The 27849-nt window shown below is 33.8% G+C and overlaps 2 protein-coding genes across 2 annotated transcripts; one reads left to right on the top strand and one right to left on the bottom strand.

Annotated features, from left to right (window-relative positions):
• Positions 1-13582: 13582 nt before the first annotated feature.
• LOC134231082 (serine, glycine and glutamine-rich protein-like) lies at positions 13583-15612 on the bottom strand. The gene is made up of 3 exons (XM_062712983.1): positions 15442-15612; positions 14119-15093; positions 13583-13689 (listed from the first exon to the last, which is right to left on the bottom strand). Exons 1-3 carry the CDS (start codon positions 15595-15597, stop codon positions 13684-13686), a joined length of 1137 nt encoding a protein of 378 aa, XP_062568967.1. The 5' UTR covers positions 15598-15612; the 3' UTR covers positions 13583-13683.
• A 3177-nt stretch (positions 15613-18789) lies between these two features.
• On the top strand, positions 18790-27420 carry LOC134231095 (FHF complex subunit HOOK interacting protein 2A-like; the record flags this gene model as incomplete). The annotated part of the gene is made up of 5 exons (XM_062713018.1): positions 18790-18944; positions 22009-22087; positions 22824-22993; positions 25906-25929; positions 27298-27420. Coding segments are annotated over exons 1-5 (453 nt in total), but the record flags the coding sequence as incomplete, so codon positions are not given.
• Positions 27421-27849: the final 429 nt, after the last annotated feature.

Genomic DNA, 27849 nt, shown 5'->3' with positions numbered 1-27849 from the left:
TACACTGATGGAAAAAGATAAATACATGTATGTAAAATGAAAACAATGCTGCCACTGCAAAAAGTGTGAATCAAAATATGTTCGTTAGTGTTTTATAGAAAACATTTGACCCTCTGATAAATTAATTTTACTTTTGCACAGTGTCTGAATAATTGAAGTGCATTAGGAAAATAAAAATGGAAATATTTCGAGCAAGTCTAGTATGACAATCCAGCACACATCGATGTCATAGATCGAGAAACTAACGACATTTTATAATTCATGGTCGAGGGTCCTGTAGTCGTGCGTGCCCAGTAGTCGTGCACCATTTTGTTTGGTGTCAAAAGTTGGTCACGTGCTATGATATTACGTCATAAACAACTGATTTTCAAAAAAGAGAGAAGGAAGTGCTTATTCTAAAACAAAAATTCAAATATGCGGAGGAAACATTTATTAATTAATCAAATAAACATAAGCATCAATAAAAGTCGCCATTTTGCTAATACTCTTTTTAAAGTTTCTATATATACCTGCACGGAAGCGCCACCTATGGACACGGCGAGCACATGGCTAATTAGCATAATCATACGTGATGATCACTGGGTGTTTTATTTTTTCCTTTTGTCTAGAATTTTAAAAGATGTCTTTATAAAAATGATATAGTCCTTATACTGAAATACGTAATTATAACGTAGGAATTTTATGAAAATAAAGATTTATGAAAAACTCAAGACTTATTTTTGAATAACAATCGTAATCCTAATGAAATCAAATAAATTCTAAAAATGATTGAATTGATCCTTGAAGAGTAACATCTTAGTCACCTGAAATTTGTTTTTATTTTGTTTTCATTTTTCTTGGCCCCATATTTGTTGCTACATTCGGGCGCACGACTACTGGTCCAAAACAAATATGGCCGACTTAAACCTCACTTGTTTTGTGCCTCGATGTCAAATTTAATAAAGCGCTTGGAAATATTTTTAATAAAAAGAATATTAGACAATTACACGGTTAGTTAAAATATCAGATGAAATAACCATAATTTTCATTTAAATTGTACGTAGCACTGATACTCTCTTAAGTGCACGACTACTGGGCACTCGAGGGTATAAGATTTTTTTTTTTTGGTTATATCATCATTAAATGCTAAAAGAGAAAAACGAATCTTATATAAGTAAGTCTATATAATTGAAATTCTCATTTGATTTTTTTCACAGTTCATTTGAAAATAGAATGCGAAAAATAATTAAACTTGCAAATTTGTCTTTTTAGCATAGTGTAATGAAAATCAATGTTTCGGCTTCATGAAAATAAATGATAACGTGGTATATCGAGGATAAATTGATTTCTTCTTTCATTTTTTTTTTTGCGGGGGGGGGGGGGTTGTTAAATACATGAAAATACATTCGAAGGTTGCTAATATGGTAAGCAGACTTTTAAAAAAATTTAGCCTATTAAAATTTTATACAATATCCGTTGTTAAGATGAAGAAATGTGGAAAAAGTATAATTTTGACTTAGCAGTCTCAATATTACTTTTGTATTTACCAAGTGTATTAGTCGTGGTTGGTGGGGAGGGCCAATTTTTTCTTATCATAATCTTTTATAGTTGGAAATTTTCATTGAAAGACCGGTTGCCGCCCCCTCCCTCAATTTTCCTCTTAACTTTCCCTATTCTCCCACGAAAATAGATTATGTGCAACTTTCCTTTTTACAAAGATCTTTTCAAATTTTCAGGTAAGTTGTCATTTTTCTGACTAACCCCTCCCAACTTTCAAAAATGATATTACGTGTATTTTCTTTTAATCGGAAAATTTGCATTTAAAACTTGAATAGTACCGATTTTACATCATTCAACGAACTTTATAAACTTTAAAGGATTACCCATAATTAATCTTTCTTTAAGATCAAATACCAAGTAATAAAAAAATGGTAGTTTCATTCCATGGTATGATTGCTGAAATGTCATTTGAACTAAAATCAAATTATTTTTATTTCTCCAGAAGGGTCAAATCTAAAACTTCCGTTTTTATGTATTTGATATTTTAAATCCTTTTAAATTATACCTTTATCTTGGTTTTCTGTTTTGTTTAAATTTACGGTAATTGTACCATTGAGACATCTATAGAGATATAACTTTGCATGAAGAGACATGTGTACAATGGCAATATGCAATAAAGATTCTGTGAAAGTTTCATCAAATTTCATTCAGTGGTATAAGAGGAGTTGCGGATAAGAGATGGGTACCCCAAAGCGTAACAGACGGACGGACGGACGGAATTAACGATTACTATATACCCTTCCGCTTTTCAAGCGGGGGGTATAATAAAAATAATATTAAATAATTACCTGCACATCCACCTCACTCGGCATATCAGTTGCGAATGTTTAAAATGTATGGAACGCCGTCACTGCCTTATAGCAGAACACTAAAATTGCATTGTGTCAACTTTCCATTACATTATGTCAACACTTTGTGACATTTACTTACAGTACTATTGCATTGAGTCAACTTTCCATTACATTATATCAACTCTTTATAACATTTACACACACTACTATTGCGTTATGTCAACTTTCCATTACATTATGTCAACTCTTTATGACATTTACACACACTACTATTGCGTTATGTCAACTTTCCATTACATTATGTCAACACTTTATGACATTTACACACACTACTATTGCGTTATGTCAACTTTCCATTACATTATGTCAACTCTTTATGACATTTACACACACTACTATAGCGTTATGTCAACTTTCCATTACATTATCTAATTTATCTTAAGTCTTTATGGCATTAACTCGCACTTCAGTTACGTTGCGCCAATCTTCCATTACATTATATCAGCTCTTTACGACATTAAGTCAAAACAATTTTACGTGGTGTAAAGATGTTTTTATATAATTTCAACTCATTATTACATTATGTGCACCCTCTACTATTTGGTGTAAGTAGTTCATTACATGATGTGAATTTATCTTTAATTCAATATCAAGTTGCTATAACACGATGTCAGAATTTCATTACATGATGAGAAAAAAATTGTCACATGTGGCCAATTCTTTACTATATTGTGTCATCAATATGCTACATGACGACAGGAATCTATTACATGATGTCAATTTTCCCTTACTTTTTCACAAATCATTATTATGTTATGCCACTGTATCTTTACAATGTGTTTAAAATGCTTAGCCTCTTGTCAGTATATCTTAGAATATTTCAACAATTTCGTTTTGTGTTTTCAATATTACATGCACATATGTTAAACATGCAAATAATTTAAATTAAACATATCAAATATTAAATTATACACAAAACTTAGTTAATCCTTAATTAAATATCAGGTTAAATTCATAAATAGGATCATGTTCCCATGGAATCTTTATTCAATGACGATTGCTTTTTTTTAACGTCGAAATTCAATGGCCGTTCAATCTCATATAATTATCGCAAATCAAATAGTATGTGTCATGCAGCAATAATTTTCTTTTTATTTTGAATTATTTTGAAAAGTCCGAAACTTCTGATCTAACTACAAAACACTGTCCTAAGCTTTTTATCAGTCTTTAACCCTCCTTTTAAAAAAAGTGTAAATACATCGTATTTCATACGAGCACTGGTTGGTCGGTTGGGTGAGGGGGGGGGGGGGATCCCGCCCTCCCATCTCTAGTGACCAAAATATGCATGAATTTAATCAGTTGATTTTACTTTGTAGGACATTGCATTAGTTTTACGTAAAGTATAACTGAAATAAGTTGAAACGTTTTATTAAAAAAAATCTAAAGCCTGAGAGCTTCCGGGTTTTCACCTCCTGGTCCCCAACTTAGACACCATATCGTCTCCCTATCGCTACTCTTTTCAAGAACCCAAGATCGCCACTGATATAAGCCTATGTTCAATTGATTAAAGTGAGGGACTGGTAGATTTTTGTAACAGAATTCTGGTCCAAGAATGGTTGAAAAATGACTAATTCCAGTGACGTTGCATCGTTTTTGAAAGTTGGGGAAGGTTTGTCAGCCAGAAAAAAATAACGTTCAAGAAAAAGCAGAAAAAAAAAATCCAAACTCGAAAATCCTATTTCGGGTGAATGGGGGGGGGGTCCAACTTCGATCAGCCCTAAAAAAAAAAAATCCAAATATACTACATTACCCTTATACTTCAGCAAAAAGTGGTGCTGAATTTCAATGAACATTTTCTATGATCAAGTTATGTCGGAAAAAAGAGGAAGTCAGACCCCCCCCCCCCTCATATAACGTGTCTGTGTAATTCGTCCTAATTAATCAGGACCCCCCCCCCCTTTCCCAGTCGTGAAAACACGGTTATCAACTTTGACATAATGTAAATGTATTTTACAGCACGTAATGAACATTTGTAATCAACATGATAAAGAATTAACACAATGTAAAGATAGTTTTAAATCACATAAGAAAGAGTTAGCATATTATTATTAAATATCCACATAAAGGAATGGAGTTTTGACATAACGTAATAAAGTGTTGATATAATATGGAACGCCAGGACTGTCTCCATAATTTATGTTCACATTATGTTATAAACCTTTTAACATCACGTTATAAAGCACTGACATAAAGGTAAGATGAATTCACCTCACATTGTGATGACCTCGGCGTAAAATAAAGATACATTAACATCACGTAATAATGCTTTGTTATAATAGAAATATACCATCACGAAAGGAAATGGACTTTGACTTAATGTAATGATAAATTTAATTATAGAACATATGTAAAACGAAATTAACTTGACGTAATGCAATTTTGACCTCACATATCAAAGAAATGAAATAATATAAAGAAACATTCATTTCACGTAATAAAGTTTTAACACAATGTAAACATATTTTCACTTCACATAATGAACTTTGGTCTTCAAGTTATAAAGTGCCGACATAATGGAAGAATGTGTTTACTTCATGTAATGCAGCATTGACATGATGAAAAGATATTTTACATCACCCAATAAAAGTTGACATAATGTAAAGATATGTTCACATCATGTAATGATAGATTCACATAATGAATGCATAGTTTTATGCTATAAGGCAGTGATGGCGTTCCATAAAATGGGATACTAAATCAACTTTCTGCTAAAATCATCTGATTGGTTGAGAGATATGTACCCAAATATGAATGTAAATTGGTGAGGTCATTAGAAAGGTCATGTCACAAGTCATTTAGAATACTCGTTTCCTACTGTATCAGAGATACAGGGCGGGGCCCGGCTCGAGCTATCGCTCTCGCCTCAAGCCCCGCCCTGTATCTCTGATACAGTAGGAAACTCGTACTCTAAATATAACTTATTTTACAATTGTGCTCAAAACACGTGTATTTTGGACTGACAAGTGACAGTGAAAAGTGAAAAGCTTCTATACCCTTCCTGTATATATTAAGTGTAAATATTATTTATTTCTGAGCAAATTATTGTAGTGTGCAAGAAATTAATTCTATTAATCTGATATACCTGGTTTCCACCCCACACTAATTTCTTTTCTCTTGATCAGCTGACCTTGACATTTGTGACCTACATTCAGACTCGAAGGTACAGGTAGTTTGTTTACAGGTGATTTTGAGGTGACTAGTGTGTCTGAGTGAGAGTGAGTCTATTGTTTTGATTCAGATTCATTGGTCTAGTTCTACAGTATTTAGTTGCTTTATAATCCCTATAGTCACCAGGTGAATTAGTTTATTTAATACCCAGATTACTGTACATTTCAGTACATATATACATAGTAAGGTCACATTACTTTGAGTAATCAGTGTGTTGGTGATTCACCTGTGTCCGTCATTAATTGTTTATACATTGAATTCCTTTTCATATTTTTGCATTATTGTACCGTTTACTTTGATTTCGCGTAATTTTGTTTATATCAGGTATTTGACCCCTGGCCGAGAGATCGTCACGCTTGAGTGCACGCGGTGTACTGAAGAGAGTTATCTTCCTTGAGTAAGTTTCTTTCATTCTTCAGAACCATTTAGTTATTTCCATTTAGAAGGTAGTATTAGATTAAGGTTATATTTATTTAAGATTTAGTTAGTATATTCTTTAAACTTTTATTTATTTATTTCATTTTGGTAATTTAATTCATTTTTTATTTCAGCTTATTTAGAAATTTAATTTGAAATTTTGTTTTTCAGGGGATTAATACCTTTGCATTTCAGTGAGTGTTACATAGAATTTAAAATTTAATTAAGTAGATATTTAGAATTTAAGTTTAATTAGTTTTAATTAGTAAGATTTGATTATATGACTTCATCTCGGACTCTTCGGATTGGATTATACATTGGATTCTTCAGCTTCAAAGGATGTAGTCTTAGATTTATTAAGATAATTAAGGTAGCTTAAGTTACTTAGGTACCTAGCTAGTATTTAGTTTATTAGAAAAGTTTATTTGGAAATCAAACAACAAACAACAAATCATCATGTCCGTCGACATTTCACAGGAGGAACTCAATCAGATTGCAAAAGTTTTCAAAGAATTAAAAGTAAAACCAAAAGCTGATACAGCACAGGATTTCAAACAATGGATGACTCAGTATGTTGCACAAATGAGTGAGGAGGAATTTGTCAATGTAAAGACAGAACCGCACACGGATACTGGAACGTCATCAGCATCAGGAAGCACCATCAGTGCCCACATCCCAAAGATCTCTTGCTTTTCTGGAGATGGCAGCAAGAATGACACTACATATGATCTTTGGCGATATGAAGTGGATTGTTTGATCAAGGAGAAGTGCAAGGAGGAGACAATTGCTCAGTCCATTAGGAGATCATTGCGAGGAGATGCAGGCAAGGTTGCTATGAGACTTGGTCCTGGAGCCACTGTAACCCAGATACTGGACAAGATGGAGAGTGTGTTTGGTACTATAGAACGAGGAGAGACAATTATGGAACAATTTTACAGTGCGCGACAAGAAAAAGGAGAAGATTGCATGAGTTGGAGTTGTCGTTTAGAAGAGATTTATAGAAAGGCAGTTATCAAAGGAGTTGCAATCAAGGAGGATGCAAATGAGAAATTGATATCAAAATTCTGGAATGGTCTTCATCAGTGGATTAAGGATATTATCGGATACAAATTTGATGCACCGACCAATTTTGATGAACTTAGGAAGAAAATCAGACTTGTGGAAAAGGAACATGAGACAAAGAAGGCACAATCTAATATGGCTGTAACATCGAGTGAGGCTGAGAAAGGAGATGAGATCAAGGAACTTAAAGGAATGATTCAACATCTCACTACAAAAGTCAGTGCCATGGAACAACAGCGTACAAACAGGAAAGATCTTGGAGAATCATACGGCAGAATTCCGCCACAGTCTAAAAGAGGAAATTATGGATATAGAAACTCGTACAGTGGACGTCCTAATTTCAAGAACTACAATGGTCCAAGATATACTCAGGGGTACAACTATTATGATTATGAGTATGGATATGACAATCAGGAATCCACTCAAACAGAGGATGGAGAACGTGTGATATGTTACAAGTGCAGACAACCAGGACATATTTCCCGTAACTGTCAAGTGCGTATGGACCACAGTAGGAGATATTTAAACGTGAGGAGACCTTCGTTGCGGGGCAAACGCTAGGTCAGTACCAAAAAGGCCCTACTAAGAATAGAAATAGTGAATTGGTAGGAAATACATCAGAAGTGGAAGCAAGTTTAGAAGGAAACTTAGTCAGAGCATTGATAGACACTGGATCTACTGTTTCCACAGTTAGCCATGATTTTTATACGAAACATCTTAATCATCTAGAACTTCATCCAATAAGAGAACTTTTACAAGTCGAGTGCGCAGATAGTCAACAGTTACCATATTATGGATACATCGAAGCTTCCATCCAAAGTAAAGGAATACCACAATCATTGGAGGAACCACTTCAATTTCCATTACTTGATGTATCCACCAGCAACTACAACAGTCGAGTACCACTACTTATTGGAACAAATATATTACAACGCATGTTAGATGGTGTAAAGGACAAATATGGAGACAAATATCTACAGGATGCTGCATTATTTACACCATGGAATCTAGCATTTCGAGGAATGACAATACGAGGAAAAGAACTTGCTCGCAACCATAACCGACTTGGAATCGTGAAATCAGCTGAAAATCACTGCATTATTATACCACCGAATTCAACAGTTTCTATATCTGGATATGTCAACAAAGCAATACCGTATCAGTCTACAACAGCTGTTCTACAAGCCACACCCCGCTCTGTTATTCCATCACACCTGGATATTGTACCATCACTTACAGACTATACCTATCCAGCCAGTCATGTGGTAAGAGTGGACATTGACAACATCACTACAAGGACAGTACAAGTTCCACCAAAATCCATCATATGCGAGCTACAACCAGTGAAAATTGAACGACATCAAACAGCTTTACCATGTTCTAGCCTCCCAGAAACCAAAGATGTCTTAAGTTTGGTGAAGATCGATCGAGATAAACTTACAGTATCAGAGCAGCAAGGAGCAGAACATTTATTGAAGAAGTATGAGGATGTATTCTCGAAGTCGGACATTGACATAGGACACACTAACATCGTGAAACACAGGATAGATTTACAAGACGACACACCATTTAAACAAAGACCGAGGCGAATACCACCGGCCATGTTTGAAGAGGTCAAAGATCATTTAAGAAAACTATTAGAAGTAGGAATTATCAGGAAGTCGAAGTCACCATGGTCGAGCAATGTTGTCCTTTGTCGCAAGAAAAACAACGAACTACGCATGTGTGTAGATTATCGCCAGCTAAACCTTAGGACAAAAAAAGACTCCTATGCGTTACCAAGGATAGAGGAAATACTGGATGCGTTAGCAGGAAATAGATTCTTTACCATCTTAGATATGAAAAGTGAGTACCATCAGGTTGAATTACATGAGAGTCACAAGGAAAGAACTGCGTTTACAGTTGGACCTTTAGGCTTTTATGAATACCTTCGCATGCCATTCGGTCTAGTCAACGCACCTGCTACATACCAAAGGCTTATGGAAGAATGTTTCGAAGGACTCCATCTGGATATATGCTTCATCTATTTGGATGACTTGATAATCTTCTCCAAGACATACGAAGAACATTTAGAACGTTTGGAAAAGATCTTTCAGCGACTAAGGGAAGTAAACCTAAAACTATCACCGAAGAAATGCGAATTCTTAAAAAGCAAAGTGAAATATGTAGGAAACATTGTCAGTGAGGAGGGGATAGAACCAGACCCGGAAAAGATCAGCAAAGTACAGAACTGGCCGCAGCCAAGAAACTCAGAGGAAGTTCGCCAGTTCCTGGGTTTTGTTGGGTATTACCGGAGATTCATCGAGGGATTTTCAACAATAGCACGCCCATTGAATGACCTCCTACCAAATACCAAGAAGAAATCTAGAAAGGGTGTAAGGACATCAAAAGAACCAGACAAGTGGAGATGGGGCAGTGAACAGGAACAAGCCTTCAAGAAACTTAAGGAGAAACTTACAACTTATCCAATTCTAGGATTCCCTAATTACTCCTTACCCTTTGAACTTCATACAGATGCCTCATCATCAAGCATCGGCGCTGTATTATATCAGACGCAGGACAACTTCAAACGCGTCATAGCATACGCTAGCAGGAGTTTATCAAAATCAGAGAAGAATTATCCTGTTCATAAATTGGAGTTCCTGGCTTTGAAGTGGTCTGTGTGTGAGAAATTCAGAGATTACTTATATGGAGGAACATTCAAGGTTTATACAGACAACAACCCACTCACGTACGTTTTAACATCAGCGAAACTTGATGCGACGAGCCAAAGATGGATTGCAGATCTGGCCAACTTTAACTTTGAAATTCAGTATCGACCCGGATCACACAACGCAGATGCAGATGGACTAAGCAGGATACCAAATCAGGAAATCATTATGTAACATCTGATTCCATTAAGACCATATGTAACTCAGCTGTATCCAATCATCCCTATGTACAATGCTTGTCCATATCTCCATCTTTAGTTGACAACCAATTACCAGACTTAAGTGATCAGACAGAGATTGATGTTCGTCGTCATCAGTATAATGACCCAGTGTTAAGGTTTTGGATACCGTACGTACGGGATCAGTACAAGCCAGCAAAACACCATCTAACCATACAACAATATGCAATACCATGCCTTACTACACAAGAATTTTACCAAACTTAGACTACGAGACGGGATACTCATTAGAGAAACAACGGTGAATGACAGAAAGAAATCCCAGATACTTTTACCTAGATCATGCATTGGAACAGTATTATACCATCTACATACTGACATGGGACATCCAGGCCGTGAGAAAACCATCAGCTTATTAAGGGATAGATTCTATTGGCTCGGTATGACAACAGACACAGAACATTTCATTTCCAACTGTAGAAGATGTCTCTTAAGGAAAACACCAACAACAAGACCTCCACTTATTAACATCAGAACATCACAACCTTTAGATTCACTTGTATGCGTAGACTACCTTAAACTAGAAAAATCAAAAGGAGGATACGAAAACATCTTGGTTATCACCGATCACTTCACTAGATTTGCTCAGGCTGTAGCTACAAGGAACCAAACTGCCAAAACCACAGCTGAGGCATTATACCATCATTTTATTGTTCATTATGGGATACCTTTAAGACTACACAGTGATCAGGGTGCAAATTTCGAGTCTAAGATCATACAGGAGCTCTGCAACATTCTTGGAGTTAGCAAGTCAAGAACAACGCCTTACCACCCCATGGGCAACGGCTTAACAGAACGCTTCAACAGGACTCTTCTCAAGATGTTAGGAACACTTGAAAATTACCAAAAACAGGATTGGAAGTCTCACATTTCAACTTTAGTTCACGCTTATAATTCAATGAAACAGGAAACAACAGGACAATCACCTTTCTTTCTTATGTTTGGACGAGAACCTAGACTTCCAATAGATCTCATTTTCAAAACAGATGAATATCGAACCAAATCAACATGAAAACCTGAATTCCTACATCAAATCTTTGAAATCTAAATTAGAGCATTCATATCATTTGGCACAGAAATCTATCCAGAATGCCCAGGGAAGACAGAATGTAAGTTGACTTTTACTAATTTCATTATCTCTATATAATTGTTTATCTATTTAATTCCCAAATATTAATATTCTAATATAAAGTATGAAGATTCAGTCTTTGTGATTATTTTATGACTTTGTAAATAATGAAAAATAATTATATCATATATCAGTGTATTGTATATTTTTGAGAGCAATACAGTAAAGTTGTGTTTTATTTATATGCAGATCACTGAGTAAGATTTCACTCATCATATTGTATATGTGGAGTGTACGGGCTTTATATCACATATAGGTATGATGTATATATATTTTGAATATTGTCCATTAATTATATTATTCTGGAAAAGTTCAGTATAATTGATCTTATTGTTTCATCTTCAGAAGAAGAATTATAATTTGAAGGCAAGAGATGCTGTTATTCAGCCTGGAGATAAAGTACTAGTAAAGATCGTTGCATTTGAAGGCACACACAAGTTATCAGATAAATGGGAGGAAGAGCCATATATTGTAGAAAGTCAACCAAACAAGGATGTTCCTGTGTATATCGTGAGAAAGGAAAACAACAGCACCTTTAAGAGAACTTTACATCGGAACCTTTTACTACCAATAGGACACTTAGATGTTGATTTACTAAGAGAAAGGCCTAAGCCAGCACCTAGGAAAAGGATAAAGCCTAGAGTCACGAGAAGAACCAAGCAACTGACTACCTCACATGAGGATAACAGTGACTCAGATAGCAGCAACGAGGAGATGATAGTACAGGAGGCAGCATCCACTGCACATAGCAAGGATAGTGCACCTGCTTCTGAGACATGAAGTAGCCAACAGGAGAATTTATTGGCCAATGAGGAAGAGAGCGCTGAAGATGAGGGTAGTTCCGGAATACCTTCACCTGCTGAAGCCCATTTCATATGTACTCCTAGTCATTGTACGCCAGCATCTACGGTGATGTAGGACCTCTACTTTTTAAGGTTTCAACCGAAAGACCCGTTATTTTCACTTCGGGTCCTTGGTGAAGGAACTTCTTAGGTTTATACGCTGTATAGATGTAGTTTAAGACCGAAGCATCTGCTTCATAGCTGAAAATTCTAAAAAGGTCAAGTTACATGTAAACTTTTTCTCTTTCACTGACGTATATAATGTTTATGGTGTTGATGTCTACCTTACTGATTTAGTACGCAAGGATACAAATTCCAGACAGACTACCGTAAAAACGTTGATGTTACAGGACTTCAAAAAAATAGTTTAAATTCAACATTTCGCAACTCCTTCTGTCTGTCAACATAATAACTTGTTTGAAAGCACAATAAATTGTATGGTTGTATTTTTACTGACATGCTCAATAACATTTTTAGGCGATTGTTTTCACATGCACTAATCTTGACTATGAATTATCTTATCGAGGCCAGGGCTTGTAGCGGGTGTGACCGGTCGACAATGGGTGCTTACTCCTCCTTGCCACCCGATTCCACCTCTGGTGTCTCCAGGGGTAGTTTTCTGCCTTTTTTTTTTTTTTTCTTTTTTACAATTTGCAATGTTTAAGGGATTTATAAGCTCAATCATTGTTGCTATTCACAATAATTTCTTTGCATAAATGCTTGTTTAAGGGGAAAATGTTGATCTACAATACGAACTCCAAAAAATTGAGAAATTATGCTTACTGCTACATTTAACTCATGTACAAATCTTGTAAGAGATAATTGTATATAGTGAGGTGCAGTTCATAAGTGTCATTTCGAATGAGGTGGCTTTAACGATGACCATTCTGAGAGAAGTATATGATTTTTTAGCCGGGCTTATTGCTCAAAGAGCAATTGCCGGCTTATGTCATCCTGTTCAAGACAGGATGTTGACCCCATAGTCGCCATTTTAAAGCTACGTGTAAAAATATAGTTCTTACTCTCAACCGCTTCTGAGATAATACAAACGCTAAATAAAGCAACATAAATAAAACGAAGTTTTATCTAAATAAATAAACATTAGTAGTAATGACTTTGAAAACTTAAATCAAAGAACATAGTTTATTAGCGTAAGGATTTCTGATAATCAGTGTTATCTAGCTCTCTACACTAACGAGAAAAAACAAGAGAGGGAACCAGACTGGCCTGTTTGTTTACATTCAGCCGTAGTACCAGATTAATTTTGATTCTGACAAAATCGGACCTTGGTATTTGGATCGAAAACTCACTGTCAGTGTCTTATAATTTATATTGCTAGTTTTAAAACAATTTTCTCATCAGAATTTTTAATCTGATATTCTTGTTATTTATTTGTTAATACAATATAAACGTATGATTCATGTAAGAAATTCATTTCACTCTGTAAATGAGCCCGGCTCTCTGTACTTCTGAGTACTTTGATTATATACTAGGCGTGTCCCTTAACACAGACGCACATGTAACGGCATAATGAGAAATAATTATACTGAGCTCTTTGAGAGTTCTCAAGTCGTAATTGTGCTGAATACGTTAGACGAATAGAACAAAAAACTAACGACAAAGATTTTTTTGTGTACCTTTTTTTATTTTTTTTTTTTATAAATAACAAATATTTATTTACAAACATTGCAAAAACTTGTGGATTGTATCTTCACCATACTTTCTTTAGAACTGAAATGATAAAAAAGAAGTAATATTAGATTAAAATCATTAGACAAAATCGGATGAATTGAAATTGACAAGAAACATGGACATTTTAATGTTCCAACATGTGAGGGACAAAGATTTTTTTTCCTCATGCTTTTCCTTGTTCTAAGCCTTGATTAGTTATGAATTTAGGAAATAGTTTCAGGTGATCTTCCGCATGTAATCAAACATGACACTTTCAACCTTTTAATTAAAATAGGTAATACTAAGATTTCAGTTCATTTAGTGCCAAATTATCAATAGCCTAGTAATAAAATTAGTGATATATTTAGATTCTATAATAACCTATTTCTTAGAAAAAAAAACGAAGACGTTTTGTGTAATTGTAGTTTTGAAAAGAAGCAGTATTTATCTGATATCTAGATGCAAATTTAATAAAAAAAAAAAACTTACATGGTAATCTCTTTTGGATGGATAATAAGGAATATCGTATTTTCCACCTCCTAAACGAGAACCAAACAAGGATCCACCTCCAAAGGCAGGGCTGCGTCCAGAGAAAGGTTTGGAGAGAACGCTGTCAAAAATTCCAGATCCCTGACCAAAAGCGGAGGCTGAGGCTGATGCAGAAGCACCGGCTCCCAAGAAAGGAGAACTTTGTCCATGGTATGGTCTGTACTGGGGAAATTGAGGAATTTTGGGGTAACCGCCACAAAGATGATAGTTCTGAAGGATGTTTGGGTATGTGCAGGGGTTGTAGTGGTTGAAGTTGTAATAATGACGATTAATGGTGATCTGTCTACCAAGTCCTCCAGCAAAGGCTGACGCTGAGGCGGAGGCCCTTGCACCACCAAGACCTCTAAAACCACCTCCTGTTGAAGCTCCGGCCAGGGCTGTGGCAGCGGCAAGTGCCCCACTATTACCAAACTGAGCACCTCCTCCTCCCTGTACGAGGTACACGGTCCTACCCCCTCCAACACCAACATTGGATCTAGAGAAGGCTAGAGCGGCTGCCCTTGCGTCAGCAGCTGCCTTTGCGCTTGCTTCAGCTGCTGCTCTTGCTTCAGCGGCTGCCCTTGCTTCGGCGGATGCTCTAGCTTGAGCTATAGCTACAGCATTAGCACTGGAAACAGCACCGCCAACAGAGACTGCGAGTCCAGCTCCAGATCCGCTACCGACTCCACCACCACCGCCTCCTGCACCACCACCAGCACCTCCACTTCCGCCCCCTCCGCTGCCGCCGCTCCCTCCGCCGCCGCCGCCGCCACCGCCGCCGGATTGGCTAGCTTGCCATTGTTGGAACTGTGAAAAGAAGTCGTGGCAATTTTGTCCATTGTTACCATTACAATTCCATCCTCCATTGTCCTCCTCATCAGCCAAAACGAGGCCCAAGAGGGCGACAAATAATAAAATATTCATGGTCGCTTGCAACTGAAATGCAGAAAGGAAAATATTAAGAAGAGTATTCCTTTCAGTTTCTTGTATTTTTTAGAGTTGCGGAATATTTTAAAACAATTGCTCTTTAGTTCTTTTTGTGCTACAATAAAATATTTTGAAAAAATGAAAAAAAAAAAATCTTGATTTTTTAATAAAGAATTTTTTTTTTAAAGAAGTAAATTCTTATATAGATAGAATTATTTTTTATATGAAAGAAAGAGAAAATGTTGAATTCACCACATGGATTTAAATTTCGCTTTTAAAATGGGATATTTCACTTTCATTATGAAAAGAAAATGAAGGTTTCTTCCATTATGATTTATTTAAGACTCCAAAACTCACCTCCTTCTTTTTGATTCCGAAATGAGAGCGAGCAGAAGTGGCAGAGAAAGATTTTTGCCATCGAATTTTATATACTGAACACCAGCCAATAGGAAAAGAGCTTTCAAACATGAGCAAACGTCCCTTCCATTGTCGTCCATGCGTGTCTGATGTCATAAATCATCCTTCAAAGTTGGAAACCTTCAAAATTTCTGTCATTGAATGTCCGTCATTTTCTCTTCGAAATTACCTGTAATCATTGTTTTAAATATTTTCTCGTTGGGGATTTTCGTCAGGGGTCAGCAAGGAAGAACTAAGATAGTCAAATATTCTTTTTCAGAATCGCTAATGAATACTTAATTAGAACCGACATCATGCAGTATGTTTTTAACGCTCGAATAATAGCTTTTTTGAACACAGATTATTCTTATTTCCTTTATCTTAAAAATTTTAAAACTTAAATGTCAAATTTCATCCTGTCACAAAAATACCAAGGCAGTGCATGTTTTAATTCAAGTCATGTCAATTTAACAATAGATTATTGTTATGTGTCTTAATTGGTTTGATGTTAGGCAAAATGCAGTGCATGACCATCGAAAACTGGTACTTTAGTTCTACAAAATCTCGTGGATTTAAGTTTGTTCTTTCGACTTTCAGGCGTCTTTGTGTAATTTGTTAAGGAATATTTGACCAAAACAACGCAGTATATTTCAGATGAGGAAATATTGGTCTTGTAGAGAAACTTGAGATTTTTTTATCCAAATTCCTTGGAAATTTTTAATGTGCTCCACGAATTTTATTTTTTATTGTCTCCCCCTCCTTTATGTATCCCCTCGTTTGTTTTATAAAGATTTAAATTTCATAGCTTACATGTATGTGCATTCATGTTTTACCCTGTTCTTGAAAACTCTCTCGATCGATCGATCGATCGATGAGATGAGATTTATCCTCATACATATATATTGATAGAGAGGTCTAAAGTTCCTGTAATTAAGATTTCTCATGAAAAAAAAAAATTGAGTAAAGTGTTGCAGATACGATTGAGGAAAGTAATAAGACGAAATTGTTCCCTTTGTATATTTTTACTTTTAGCCAAAGTTATTAGTGCATGATTCTTAAATCTTTAAAATTTGAAACAACATAAGATGTAAAATAGCTTTTACTGAAATACATGCGGAATGAGGTATCAAAAGTTATATCTAACAAATTTCGTGCCTATAAAACTTTCATCTTTCGCCGAAATGGTATCACGTACGATTTAACTTGAATACATTATTTGTAATTTTCGTCCTCTTTAAGCTCAAGTAATACAATATTTGATTAATGAACGTGACAAATAAGAAGTTCATCTTTGGGAAAAAACAATGATCGATGAAATCTAAATTAACTTTATTTGGAATTATGAAAATATTTTTTTAAAATATTTTCATGCACGTGTCGAATTAAGTGTGAATTGAGAATACGAAATTTGTGGAAATAGTGAGTACATTCAATTAATACTATTTTCAATGAGATACTGAAACAATAAAAATTACGTTACATTTAACAATTAATTTTCACATTACATCTTTATTAATGTTATGTCACTTGATGATAAAAAGTGTAAATATTTTTAGTTCTCAATTAAGTTTTTCCCCTCCTTGGTCTAGAATTTAAAATGTCAAAAGGTATTAGTGGGGAATTCATTTTTCATTGCAATCATGTTTTCATTTGCTCTATAGTCATTAAAAATCACCTCATTTAATTACAGACACTCGCTATTTATGAGCAAACTTCGTGCTGCTAACATGATTGCCTCTAGAATAATAATTATTTTAGATGAATTGTCATTCTCTCATTCAAACTATTCCGACAACAATTCTAATAACAATTTTCTAAAAAAATGACCTGCATTATTGCATTTCATTCTGCTATGATTTAGGTTATATTAACTTGATGAGGAAAAACTATCAAAATCTTAACGTGTTTCCGGAAAGAAAAATAGAATTAAAACATTGCGTGTATTGTATCCATGTGTTGGTAAAGGGGGGGGGGGGGGGGTAATTGACTTTTTTTGTAGAATAAGAAATTATGACTACATGTATGTAGCGGTGATGAAAATTTTGAAAATGTAGCAGTAATGATACGCAACCGAATTTGTTTTCAATTGCACAATGTCATTTGATATTTATTACTATGTTGATTTCAGAAAGTCTACATTTTTTTCTATCATAAAATCGTGATGATTTTACTTTACCAAATGAAAGAAATCTCGACTTGTGGTTAAAAGTAACCACGGGTCTGTCCTCCAGTATAATAATTAAATCAGGAATACCAACACGTAATCAATCAAAATTTAAATTAAGAGATTATTTTCTGCTTGTTGGTATGAACATATTTTATAGCCTTTATGTTATAAAATGTTAGAGAAAATACTGTAAACTCATGATTTAAAGTTATTCTCATGTTTAGTTCTCCTCGCATACTAGTATACGTTAATAATTTAAAATACACGTATCGTTGCTGGCAGGGTACTGTCATGTTGTAAATTTTGAATTTACCGGGTGGCAATAAATACAAAATTTACAACATGACAACTAGTTGTCATGTTGTAAATTTTGTATTTACTGCCACCCGGTAAATTCAAAATTTACAACATGACAGTACTCTAAATCTACTTTATCCAACTGAGTACTTTTACGGGTACATTTTTAAAATATAATTTGAGAATTTATCTTTGACTTTTTAATTTAAACAATAGGTCCATGAGACATATCGCTCACCTGGTCATATTGGCTCGCTCGTCTGATCACATTGGCGAAAAAAGCAAAAATTGGTTAAGTATTGAAAAGTTTTAACTAAAATGGGGGGGGGGGGGGTATAGCAGTTGTCTTGCTGTTATTGAACAGAAGATATTTGAAGATTTTTTCCGAATATATAAAAGTTTAAATATGCAATTTTGAAAATAAATAAATTTTTTAATATTTTTTTATATAATGTTAATGAATTTAACTATCCAAATTTTTATTGGGGAAATACTCAGTAAAGTCATCTGAGATAGGACCCTCTATCTTAAAAAGATTTCGTACTCTAACTGTGGACTGTTGATGAGCACAGATTTATTCTAACTAGAGTCTTCTATCATTAATTTAATTTCAAAGCATTAAAACTGCATCGTTCATATCTGCATAATATACTAAAAATACAGCAGTTATACAGTGTGAAAAATGTTTGGGGAGGCAATAGGTCAAAAGTATTTAGATTGAAAGAGATTTTTTTTTAAAAATAAAAGGCGAAGGTTCCTTGATTCAGTTGACATTTTCCGGAAATATTTACTTTAGTTCAGATCGTTTCTTTGGTATAGATAAATCGCTAACGTGTTTCCGGTTCCGTTCAAAACAAAACCAGACAGACAGATATCTAATTACATCCATAATTCAATTAAGCACAGTTAAATACGAACTCTGTTTGATTGAAATGGTCCACAGATGAAGAAAAAAATGTTTTCAAAGTTCTCCAATATTCTTCATCATGCAGTTGAGGCGGTATGTAAATATGTGTTAATCTGATTTTCTTTTCAAGTCATGCATCCCCCTCCTTTTCCCGAAATTAAAGCATTTGCGTACTAGTTCAGCAGTACTACTTACTTGTAAAAATAAAGTTGAGCCTGCTAGACTTTCAAGTAATTTCACAAATATTACAATTGTCAATGTTTTTCATGCCATCTCTTTCTTTCAAGCAAGATAAAAGATAGGTTTAAAAAAAAAAAAAAACAATGGATACATGTGTCACAGACTCACAAGGTCGGTCTTGTTTCATAAAAAAAAAACTGGTTCTGTCAATTTTACATAAATTATTTGAATTGCTGAATAAGAAAAACCTAGAAAATAGAAAAAAAAACTGCACTCATATAAATAAAACAGACATAGATAATCACGAAACATAAATATTAAACATTAACAAAAAGTAATGTTAATTAAAATATTGATATGGCTGCCAAAAGATCAATAATAGCGAGCTCAATAGACTAACGTGTACGAACGGAGGAAATTCTGGTTAAAATCTGCACATTGTTCCAAGAAATTTTTATCTCACCACGTGAAAAAATTCTGAACTCCCAATAATCCTTTGCGGTGCTTAGCAACATGGTGGCTAAAACATAGCAACAACTTACTTGAAAAAAATCACAAACAACAATTTAATGCAATCTCCATGCCACAAAACTATCGTTTGCGTTCTAAGTCAACCGGACTTTTTATTTGACGTCATACTTTCGTCACATAAACGGCTCGGGCATTTCTGATTTTGTCGGAAACTTCCGAAAAGTTCAGAATCTCGATTCCGATGCCTGGGAAGTGATTTATTATTATTTTTTTCTTCTTTTTTAATGAACTGAGGATAGGCAGTGCAAGTAAAAGCTGCGTAAAGGTTTTTGACAGTAAATAACTGCGCTCGCCCTAACGGTTGCACCGTAGAACATATTAGGTTTAACAGTGTGACTGTTGGGGCGAGCACAGTCCTATACTCAGCTTACAGTTGAGTTGTTGATCCCTTTTTCAAACGTCAAAACACATGAGGCACAGTTTAGACTGTGAAGTCATGTGACATTGGAATATACAGAGACAGCCAAGCATCTGGTTCAATGTGACTACAGGTCTTGTGCATGTACATGTAAATGTCTTTAGACTAACATTTTGGTGCCAGATCCATTATGATGTCATAATCACTTTCAACTGTCTTTTTCCCGTACTCTACAGTCCACTAGAATAATGTGGAGAAAAAAGTATTTTCATGGAATTTAATTGGAAATCACATGAAAAGTGGTTCCGATAGCTATATTAAATTTGATACTACATATATTTTAAAGAAGAGGTCATTAAGTACAATTTAACGTTTTCTGAGAGGCAATCTGGATACATTTCCTTTGTATAATATGAAAAAAACTCCCAAATTCATGAATGGTTTCATACATGAGATAAGTTCTGGACTTAAATACTGTACAGGAGCCTTAAAAACACTGGAATTTGGATGAAAATACTGTTCAAACTTATTTAAAAAATGTTTTCTCAATTTTTCATTAAAAAAGACAGTATTAAAGATGGTTTTTCATCTTGTTTACATACAAATTATGCCCAAAACACCTTATATGACCAAGCTAAAGTTGTAAAGCATCATTAAAGGAATTTATTTCTCAAATTTGATAAATCTGTAGGCATCTTTCATTTAATAGATCTTGACCTTAAGCTTTATGCAAATAAAGAAAAGTAAACATTTCTTGGTACAATTATTCTTGGTCTTTTATATATTTTGTAATAATTTCGCATGGAACCTTGGTACCAAGGAATTCTGGGAATGTTGCACAGAAAAATTTGCCTGACATACGTACAGATTTCATTTGGAATTTCCCCAGTTCATACACCTTAGACTTTTGAGCTCTCCGCGGTAACTATTACATATAATTAGCAAGTAAATGAAATACAAGATCAATTTACTCCTACCAGGCATCCAGTATTAAGTTCTGAAATAAAATAACAACATCAATTGAATCAATCTATACTTGAAACTTAAGTCAATTTTACCGTAAATGCACAAAAGTATGGGGTTGGGGAATTTGGCAGGTTTTTTTACAATCAGTTCATCAGTAAGGTCACATTAGGTCACCTAACCAGAAACACATGGAAATACTAAAATAAACATTGTCACATGATCTCTGAAAACATTCACACAAGACACACAATACAAATGCAGTGAACGAGTTTAATGCGCCAAACTCTCCTATGATAGAGGCGCAAAAAAGTATCCATTTCGGCAGGGAGATGGGACAGGTTGTTTCTGAATACAAACGTGCATAAGTAAATGAACGATATTTATGGCTTTTAAAATTTAATAAATGATATAAAAAGATAATGATATTAAGCAGTGATGCATTTGATGATTTTATCAAGTTCAACTATGCATATTTACAAATCTACTTTAAATTATAGGTACTTGAAAACAAAAGAAACTTCGTAGTCTTAATAAAAAGTAACCCATTTCTTGATTGTACAAGTTTGTGGGTTTTTTGAAGTTATAATAAGGAAATAATCAATGTGTAATTTAGATCGCCTACGTACAATGATCAGATGCATGTGTACCGTTTTTATTAGAGGTCCAAATTTCTTCCCTCGTCTGAAAAGTCTCACATCCACCGACATTTTCTTTTTTGTTACGATTTATTTGTTTTAAAAAATGACGTCTTTAAATAAATTTAGTTATTCTCGAAATGTAGAGTGCATCCTGACAATGAAGTAGTTATGATAAACCAGTATATCGATGATACAATGTATCCAATATATAAATATCAAATATATATATTTGTCCCACCTGTTTGTTTACGCGGCAACGAAACTCCCCTCCTCAACTAAAGAGTGCACCAAGGGAGATAATCTCGAAACTTGTGTATGTGTATTGGCAATGCATGTCAATTGTATGAAGAAATGAAAATATAACATGTTACATCTGTGACGCATGATATGATATTTAATCAAGTACGTCTTATATACATAAATAAACAACTTAATTGTTTTAAATTACTGTAAAGTTTACATGCTGAAATGTTTCTTATTATAGCTTGCACCTCAACTGTCCTTGAAAGAAGAATTTGTATACCATTGGAAGGCTGTAACCACTTTCTTTATGGATAACAAAGGTATGGACTTTTCTGTACACATTAAAGTCTCTCGGACAAAATACTAGATGACTTCCTACTGAAAATTAGTTATGCCATAATGATAAAACTGATGAGTTCACTTTTGATGTTGGTCTCTATTTACACAAAAAATTCCCTTTGTAAAGGTAATACTGAGATCAAAATGTGAATTCATCTAAGTTTTATTGCCCCAGATATTGATGTGTCTGTTTTCTCCAGAGAATTTCTACTGTTGATTTGAGGACAATAGTAAGGTTATACTATCATACAGAATTTTTTAAGAACTCTCAAACATGTGTAATGGTATTTTGTGTTATTTTGTGGTTTTTTTAACCTATCAAGTTACCCTTTCTTTGAAGATTTTGTTAAATCATGGTAAAATATTAGTCATATGCATGTGACAGAGATAGGTCTTCTTATGTATTTGCAGCAATAATTGAGATTTTAGGTAGTTTAATGGTATTTTCAAAAAAGGCACATTTTTCCCGATGCTTGCAACAAAATGGGAAAAAAAAGAAGAATATTTTTAACATATTTACAACGTAGTTTACTACAGAGGAAACCTGTATTAATCTGTCAATTATTTTAACCATCTTAATCATTTTATGAGAAGTATTTAAAACTCAGAGATTTTGTTAACAATGGCCCTAATCTCAGCAGTCACAAAAATACTATATTTATTGCAAAATACAGAAGAAAATGACAAGATTATCTGATCAATTTGATATTTGTTAAGGGGAAAAGTTGCCAATAGATCAGACCCAGATTCCCGAGCACCTGGATCAGATGGTGGTTTTGTTGACAGAGGAGGAAAAGATAGAGCAGCTGGACAGTACAGGACCGTGTATGGAGTACCTCCTACAACACAAGCTCCTAGAGACTCTGTACTCACTGGGCAGGACTGATGTAAGTACATGTAGTACAACACAAACTCCTGGAGACTCTGTACTCACTGGGTAGAACTGATGTAAGTATATGTAGTACAATACAAACTCCTGGAGACCCTGTACTCAATGGGTAGAACTGATGTAAGTATATGTAGTTACTGTACAACATGCAATGAAAGAGAACATTAGTACAACACAATATAGTACAATACATTATACTGAAGACTGTACTCACTGGGCAGAACTGATGTAAGTATATGTAGTTACTGTACAACATGCAATGAAAGACAACATTAGTACAACACAATATAGTACAACACAATGTACTGAAGACTCTGTACTCACTGGGCAGAACTTATGTAAGTATATGTAGTTACTGTACAACATGCAATGAAAGACAACATTAGTACAACACAACCTAGTACAGGAGGAGACTCTGTACTCATTGGGCAGAATGGATGTAAGTACATGTACATGATACAGCACATGTTAATACAGTACAATATTAAACAACCTAGTGCATTGCAACAAAACACAACATGACATAATACAATACAACCTAGTACAACACAACAAAGTACAATATGACATATTACTATAATACGTAATACAACACAATATAGAATGACACAACCTAGAATAACAAAAAGTACTAGAAACTCTGTACTCATTAAGCAGAACTGATGTGAGTACATGTACATGATGCATAACAACCTAGTACAACTCAAGATAGAACAATGCAACCTAGAATAACACAACATAATACAACATAACATAGAACAACACAACCTAGTACAACACAACCGAGTACAACACAACTCAGTACAAAACAACTCAGTACAAAACAATTTAGTATAACACAACATAGAACAACATAACATAGTACAACACAACCTAGAACAACACAGCCTAGTACAACATACCTTAGAACAACATAACATTTTACAACACAACTTAGTACAGCACAACCTAGTACAGCACAACCTTGTACAACAAAACCTAGTACAACACAACTTACTACAACATAACATAGAACAACATAACATAGTACAACACAACTTAGTACAACACAACCTAGTACAGCACAACTTTGTACAACACAACCTAGTACAACATAACATAGAACAACATAACATAGTACAACACAACTTAGTACAGCACAACCTTGTACAACACAACCTAGTACAGCACAACATAGTAAAACACAACCTAGAGCAACACAACCTAGTAAAACATAGCATAGAACAACATAACAAAGTACAACACAACCTAGTACAGCACAACATAGTACAACACAACTTATTACAGCACAACCTAGTACAGCACAGCCCAGAACAACACAACCTGATACAACACAAACTAGAACAACAAAACCTAGTATAACAAAATGTACTAGAAATTCTGTACTCACTAGACTTAACTGATGTAAGTACATGTACATGATACAACACAAGTAAACATGGTAAACACAGCAAAAAAGCAAAAAAAAGTTTAACAACCTAGTACAACACAACATATTGTAACACATGCAACATACCGGTATTACAACAAAACATATTATTAATGGAATACTGTATAAAAGCAGAAAATTTTGTTGGGGATTAAATTTCATTTATTTCATCATTAGCAATTAACAATGATATTAAATTCCACACAAATTTTCATATGACTATATATGTTGAATATAGTTACTTCTGAAAAGACGAAATTTAAAGCCCACAAAACCATTTTAGATAACAAATTACGAAATTTGATCCCAACAAAAGTTTGTGTTACTACAGTAGTAAAACACAATATATTATAGTAACACAACATATTACATTAATGTCAAACTCTGATTTGATTTGCCAAACATGATTGACTGATGTTGATAGAAATATACAGTATTCTTAGATGCTTAGATCCAGCATCTTTGATGACTGTGGGTTTTTGGAGCAAGTAGATTAAAATGTGTTCATCTTTCTCTTACTTATTAATTAGTTCCTAGCTATTACAGTATTTCCTTTCACGTACATTAAATACCAGTTAGTTGTGTTTGTAATGTACTATTAGACTGTCCTTTCATTGAATTTGACATTATAGACAACACATTACTAAGTTCATTCTAAAATAAAAATAATTATACTTGCTAAACTTGTCATTTTTTTTGTCACTGCTTAATTGACTATTGATCACAATACATCATTTTCAAAGTATACTGAAATTAATTAAAATTGTGGTCTATTACTGAGAAAAAAAACCCTGTCAATTATTTAATCGTTAATTTATTAAAATTTTTTGAAAGTTTCTAGAAGGAAATAGATTGACGTGTGCATGTTAATTAAGGGATTGCATCCAAGAATATCAATTATTGTTGTGAAACAGTAATATTCATAAAAATTCACATTTTTTGTCCTTTTAATTTATATATTATTTATTATAATACTTTTAGGGAGGTCAAACTAATCATGTTTATGAAATGCTAAATTTATTTTTGAAATCTTAATCTTGCAGTTGATAATTACTTCATTTTTCTTATTTAACATTTCAAAAAATATGTTTATGCATTTGAAAAAGGAAATAATTAATTGCATCATAGAAGTTTTAGCCTTTGGGTGACCTGCCCTACTTTTCATTCATTTTTCTCCCAACATGTCCAGCATGAACTCTTTTAGTGAAATTTGAATAAATTATATTTTTCTCTCTATTTACATAATTTAAATTTTTCTGTGATTTTTCTGTTAATTATCAAAATATTCTCTAACTATATTTTCAATGTCATGTTTTTTTTCCCTTCACTGTGTGTTCAATGATTATCTTAATTATATATACAAATTTACACAAATGCTAGAGATGGAGTATTGAGACAAATTCACATTTTCTGCTTTAATTAATTCACACAAGTAATTTTGAAAAGTTCATTCATGTAATTTTAACTTTGTATCATTTCAGCATCCTCCAGGCATGAAACAAATAGTTCATTAGAGTTCTTTATCCAAGTTGAAAATCATTTTAATGTTAGCATCAATTTAAAGTGTTTTATAAAACAGCCTATCTTGGCAACCGGCTTAAGGCATTGTTTTCTCTCTAGCCTGCACTTTAGGGCTGTAAAATCTGTATGAATATGTTCATTATGTTTTCTCTCTAAAAGATTATCCTAATTATATATACAAATTTACACAAATGCTAGAGATGGAGTATTAGAGACTCACATTTTTCTGCTTTAATTACTTAACTTAAATTTATATATATTACAATGCGATGAGATTACAATGCGAGGATTATTTAATCACTTCCTCATATCCTTATAGTCTTTGAGATGTTGGAGTTCTAGATTCTGATTTCGTTGAACTATATAAAATTTTTTCTTTTTATTTATTCAGAGAAAGGGAATGTAAATCATGGAATGTTTATTCATAATGATATAAAAAATATCAAATTATCAACACTAGTGGAATTATAACATGTGTTTTGAATTATAATTATCGACAAAAGAGTACCAACTGGTATGATGGGAATACAACAGTTTTGATTTTATGGTGTGCACATGTCTGTTAAATTGAAAAATCAAATTTTTGGAGAACATAGCATTCATTAAGCCAACCACAATAATGAGCATATAGAATACCAATTAACTGTAGTTACCTAACGAATCGTCACCTGTAACGAGAGAAAACTTCAGAATTAGCAATCATTTAGATATTCCTATCTCTTATTTGTTGACTGATAAAAAATGAAAACATGAAAGCAAAATGAAAGGACTGCAGACCTAGGTATTATATTTAATTTCAACAAATGCACCTACATTATTTACATTTCTAGTAAAGAATACAGTCTATTAATTTAATAAGATACTATGCCAGCATGCAATCACCCCCAACCCCATACCACTCCCTACCAATTTTTATCAAATTTTAGTTAATTCTTTTAAGCAGTATATGTTTATGAACAATTATAATGAACATGATAAGAGATTTGAAAAAAACAATTACAGAATTACAATTCATAATTGTAACAAGAGGACCAAGAAGTGAAACATCCCTCGCAAAGAGCATTTCTATAAATCAAATCAAGACATCGATCCTAATGCAAATTATGTCACTTTGCATTTCACACAAAGACAAACTATCACACACATACAAACACGTTACTACATCTCTTTCTGTTGTGAGGGGATAATACATGTAAAAGTATTAAAGAGTGCAACTTAAATTGATACAATTATATAACCTACAGCATTATGTGCAGTATTATTGTTACAAATTTAAGAGTGCATTTTTAATACTGATGGGTGAATGCTCTTTTGAAATTGATTTTATGGACTTTTTAATTCTTTTTTCTCAGCGGCTGGTCAAGGCATGTGGTGAAGTCCAGGCAGCCCCCACAGAATCGGAGGAAATTCAGTTTTTGTGCACTGTGTGTTCCATAGTGAAATCTACTCCCTATTTAGTCAACTTCTTTATTGAGGTGAGGACTGTAGATCACTTAATTTTCGTGACACCTTATTTTCGTGAGATAGTCATTGACTCTTGATTAGCGAGACAAAATTTTCACAAATTGTGGTTATTGCTCTATATAATCTTAAGGAATGCTATTATACGCGAGAATTAAATTTTCGTGAGCACACTGTCTCATGTAATAACACGAAAATATAAAGTTCTCACGAATAAAAAGTGATTTACAGTATTATATTGGAAACGCTTAGCATCGTATATTTAGTGTATAATGTACTGTATTACATATATTGTAGAGGAGTTGGGGGGTATCAATTAACAAGATTTCAAATTGTCCACCTATTTTTGAAAATATCTGTTTCAAGTGTAAATTTTAAATTTCTGTAAATCTGTAGCTCATAGTAAAACTTGAATGGTATGTGACACTCACGTGACCGTTAAG

Source organism: Saccostrea cucullata, unplaced genomic scaffold (genome assembly GCF_032062105.1).
Source record: "Saccostrea cucullata isolate Sc308-1 unplaced genomic scaffold, CSIRO_AGI_Scuc_v1 ctg109, whole genome shotgun sequence".
NCBI classification, from domain to species: domain Eukaryota; kingdom Metazoa; phylum Mollusca; class Bivalvia; order Ostreida; family Ostreidae; genus Saccostrea; species Saccostrea cuccullata.
The sequence above is the reverse complement of the archived record's forward strand: the minus strand, read 5'-3'. Positions and strand labels throughout refer to the sequence as shown.

What these genes read in the sequence shown, in the direction of transcription:
- LOC134231082 (XM_062712983.1), bottom strand. Translation starts at nt 15,597, where the DNA reads ATGACATCAGACACGCATGGACGACAATGGAAGGGACGTTTGCTCATG. An exon ending in TCGGAATCAAAAAGAAGGAG is followed by an intron (nt 15,094 to 15,441) that starts GTGAGTTTTGGA and finishes TCTGCATTTCAG; the next exon opens with TTGCAAGCGACCATGAATAT.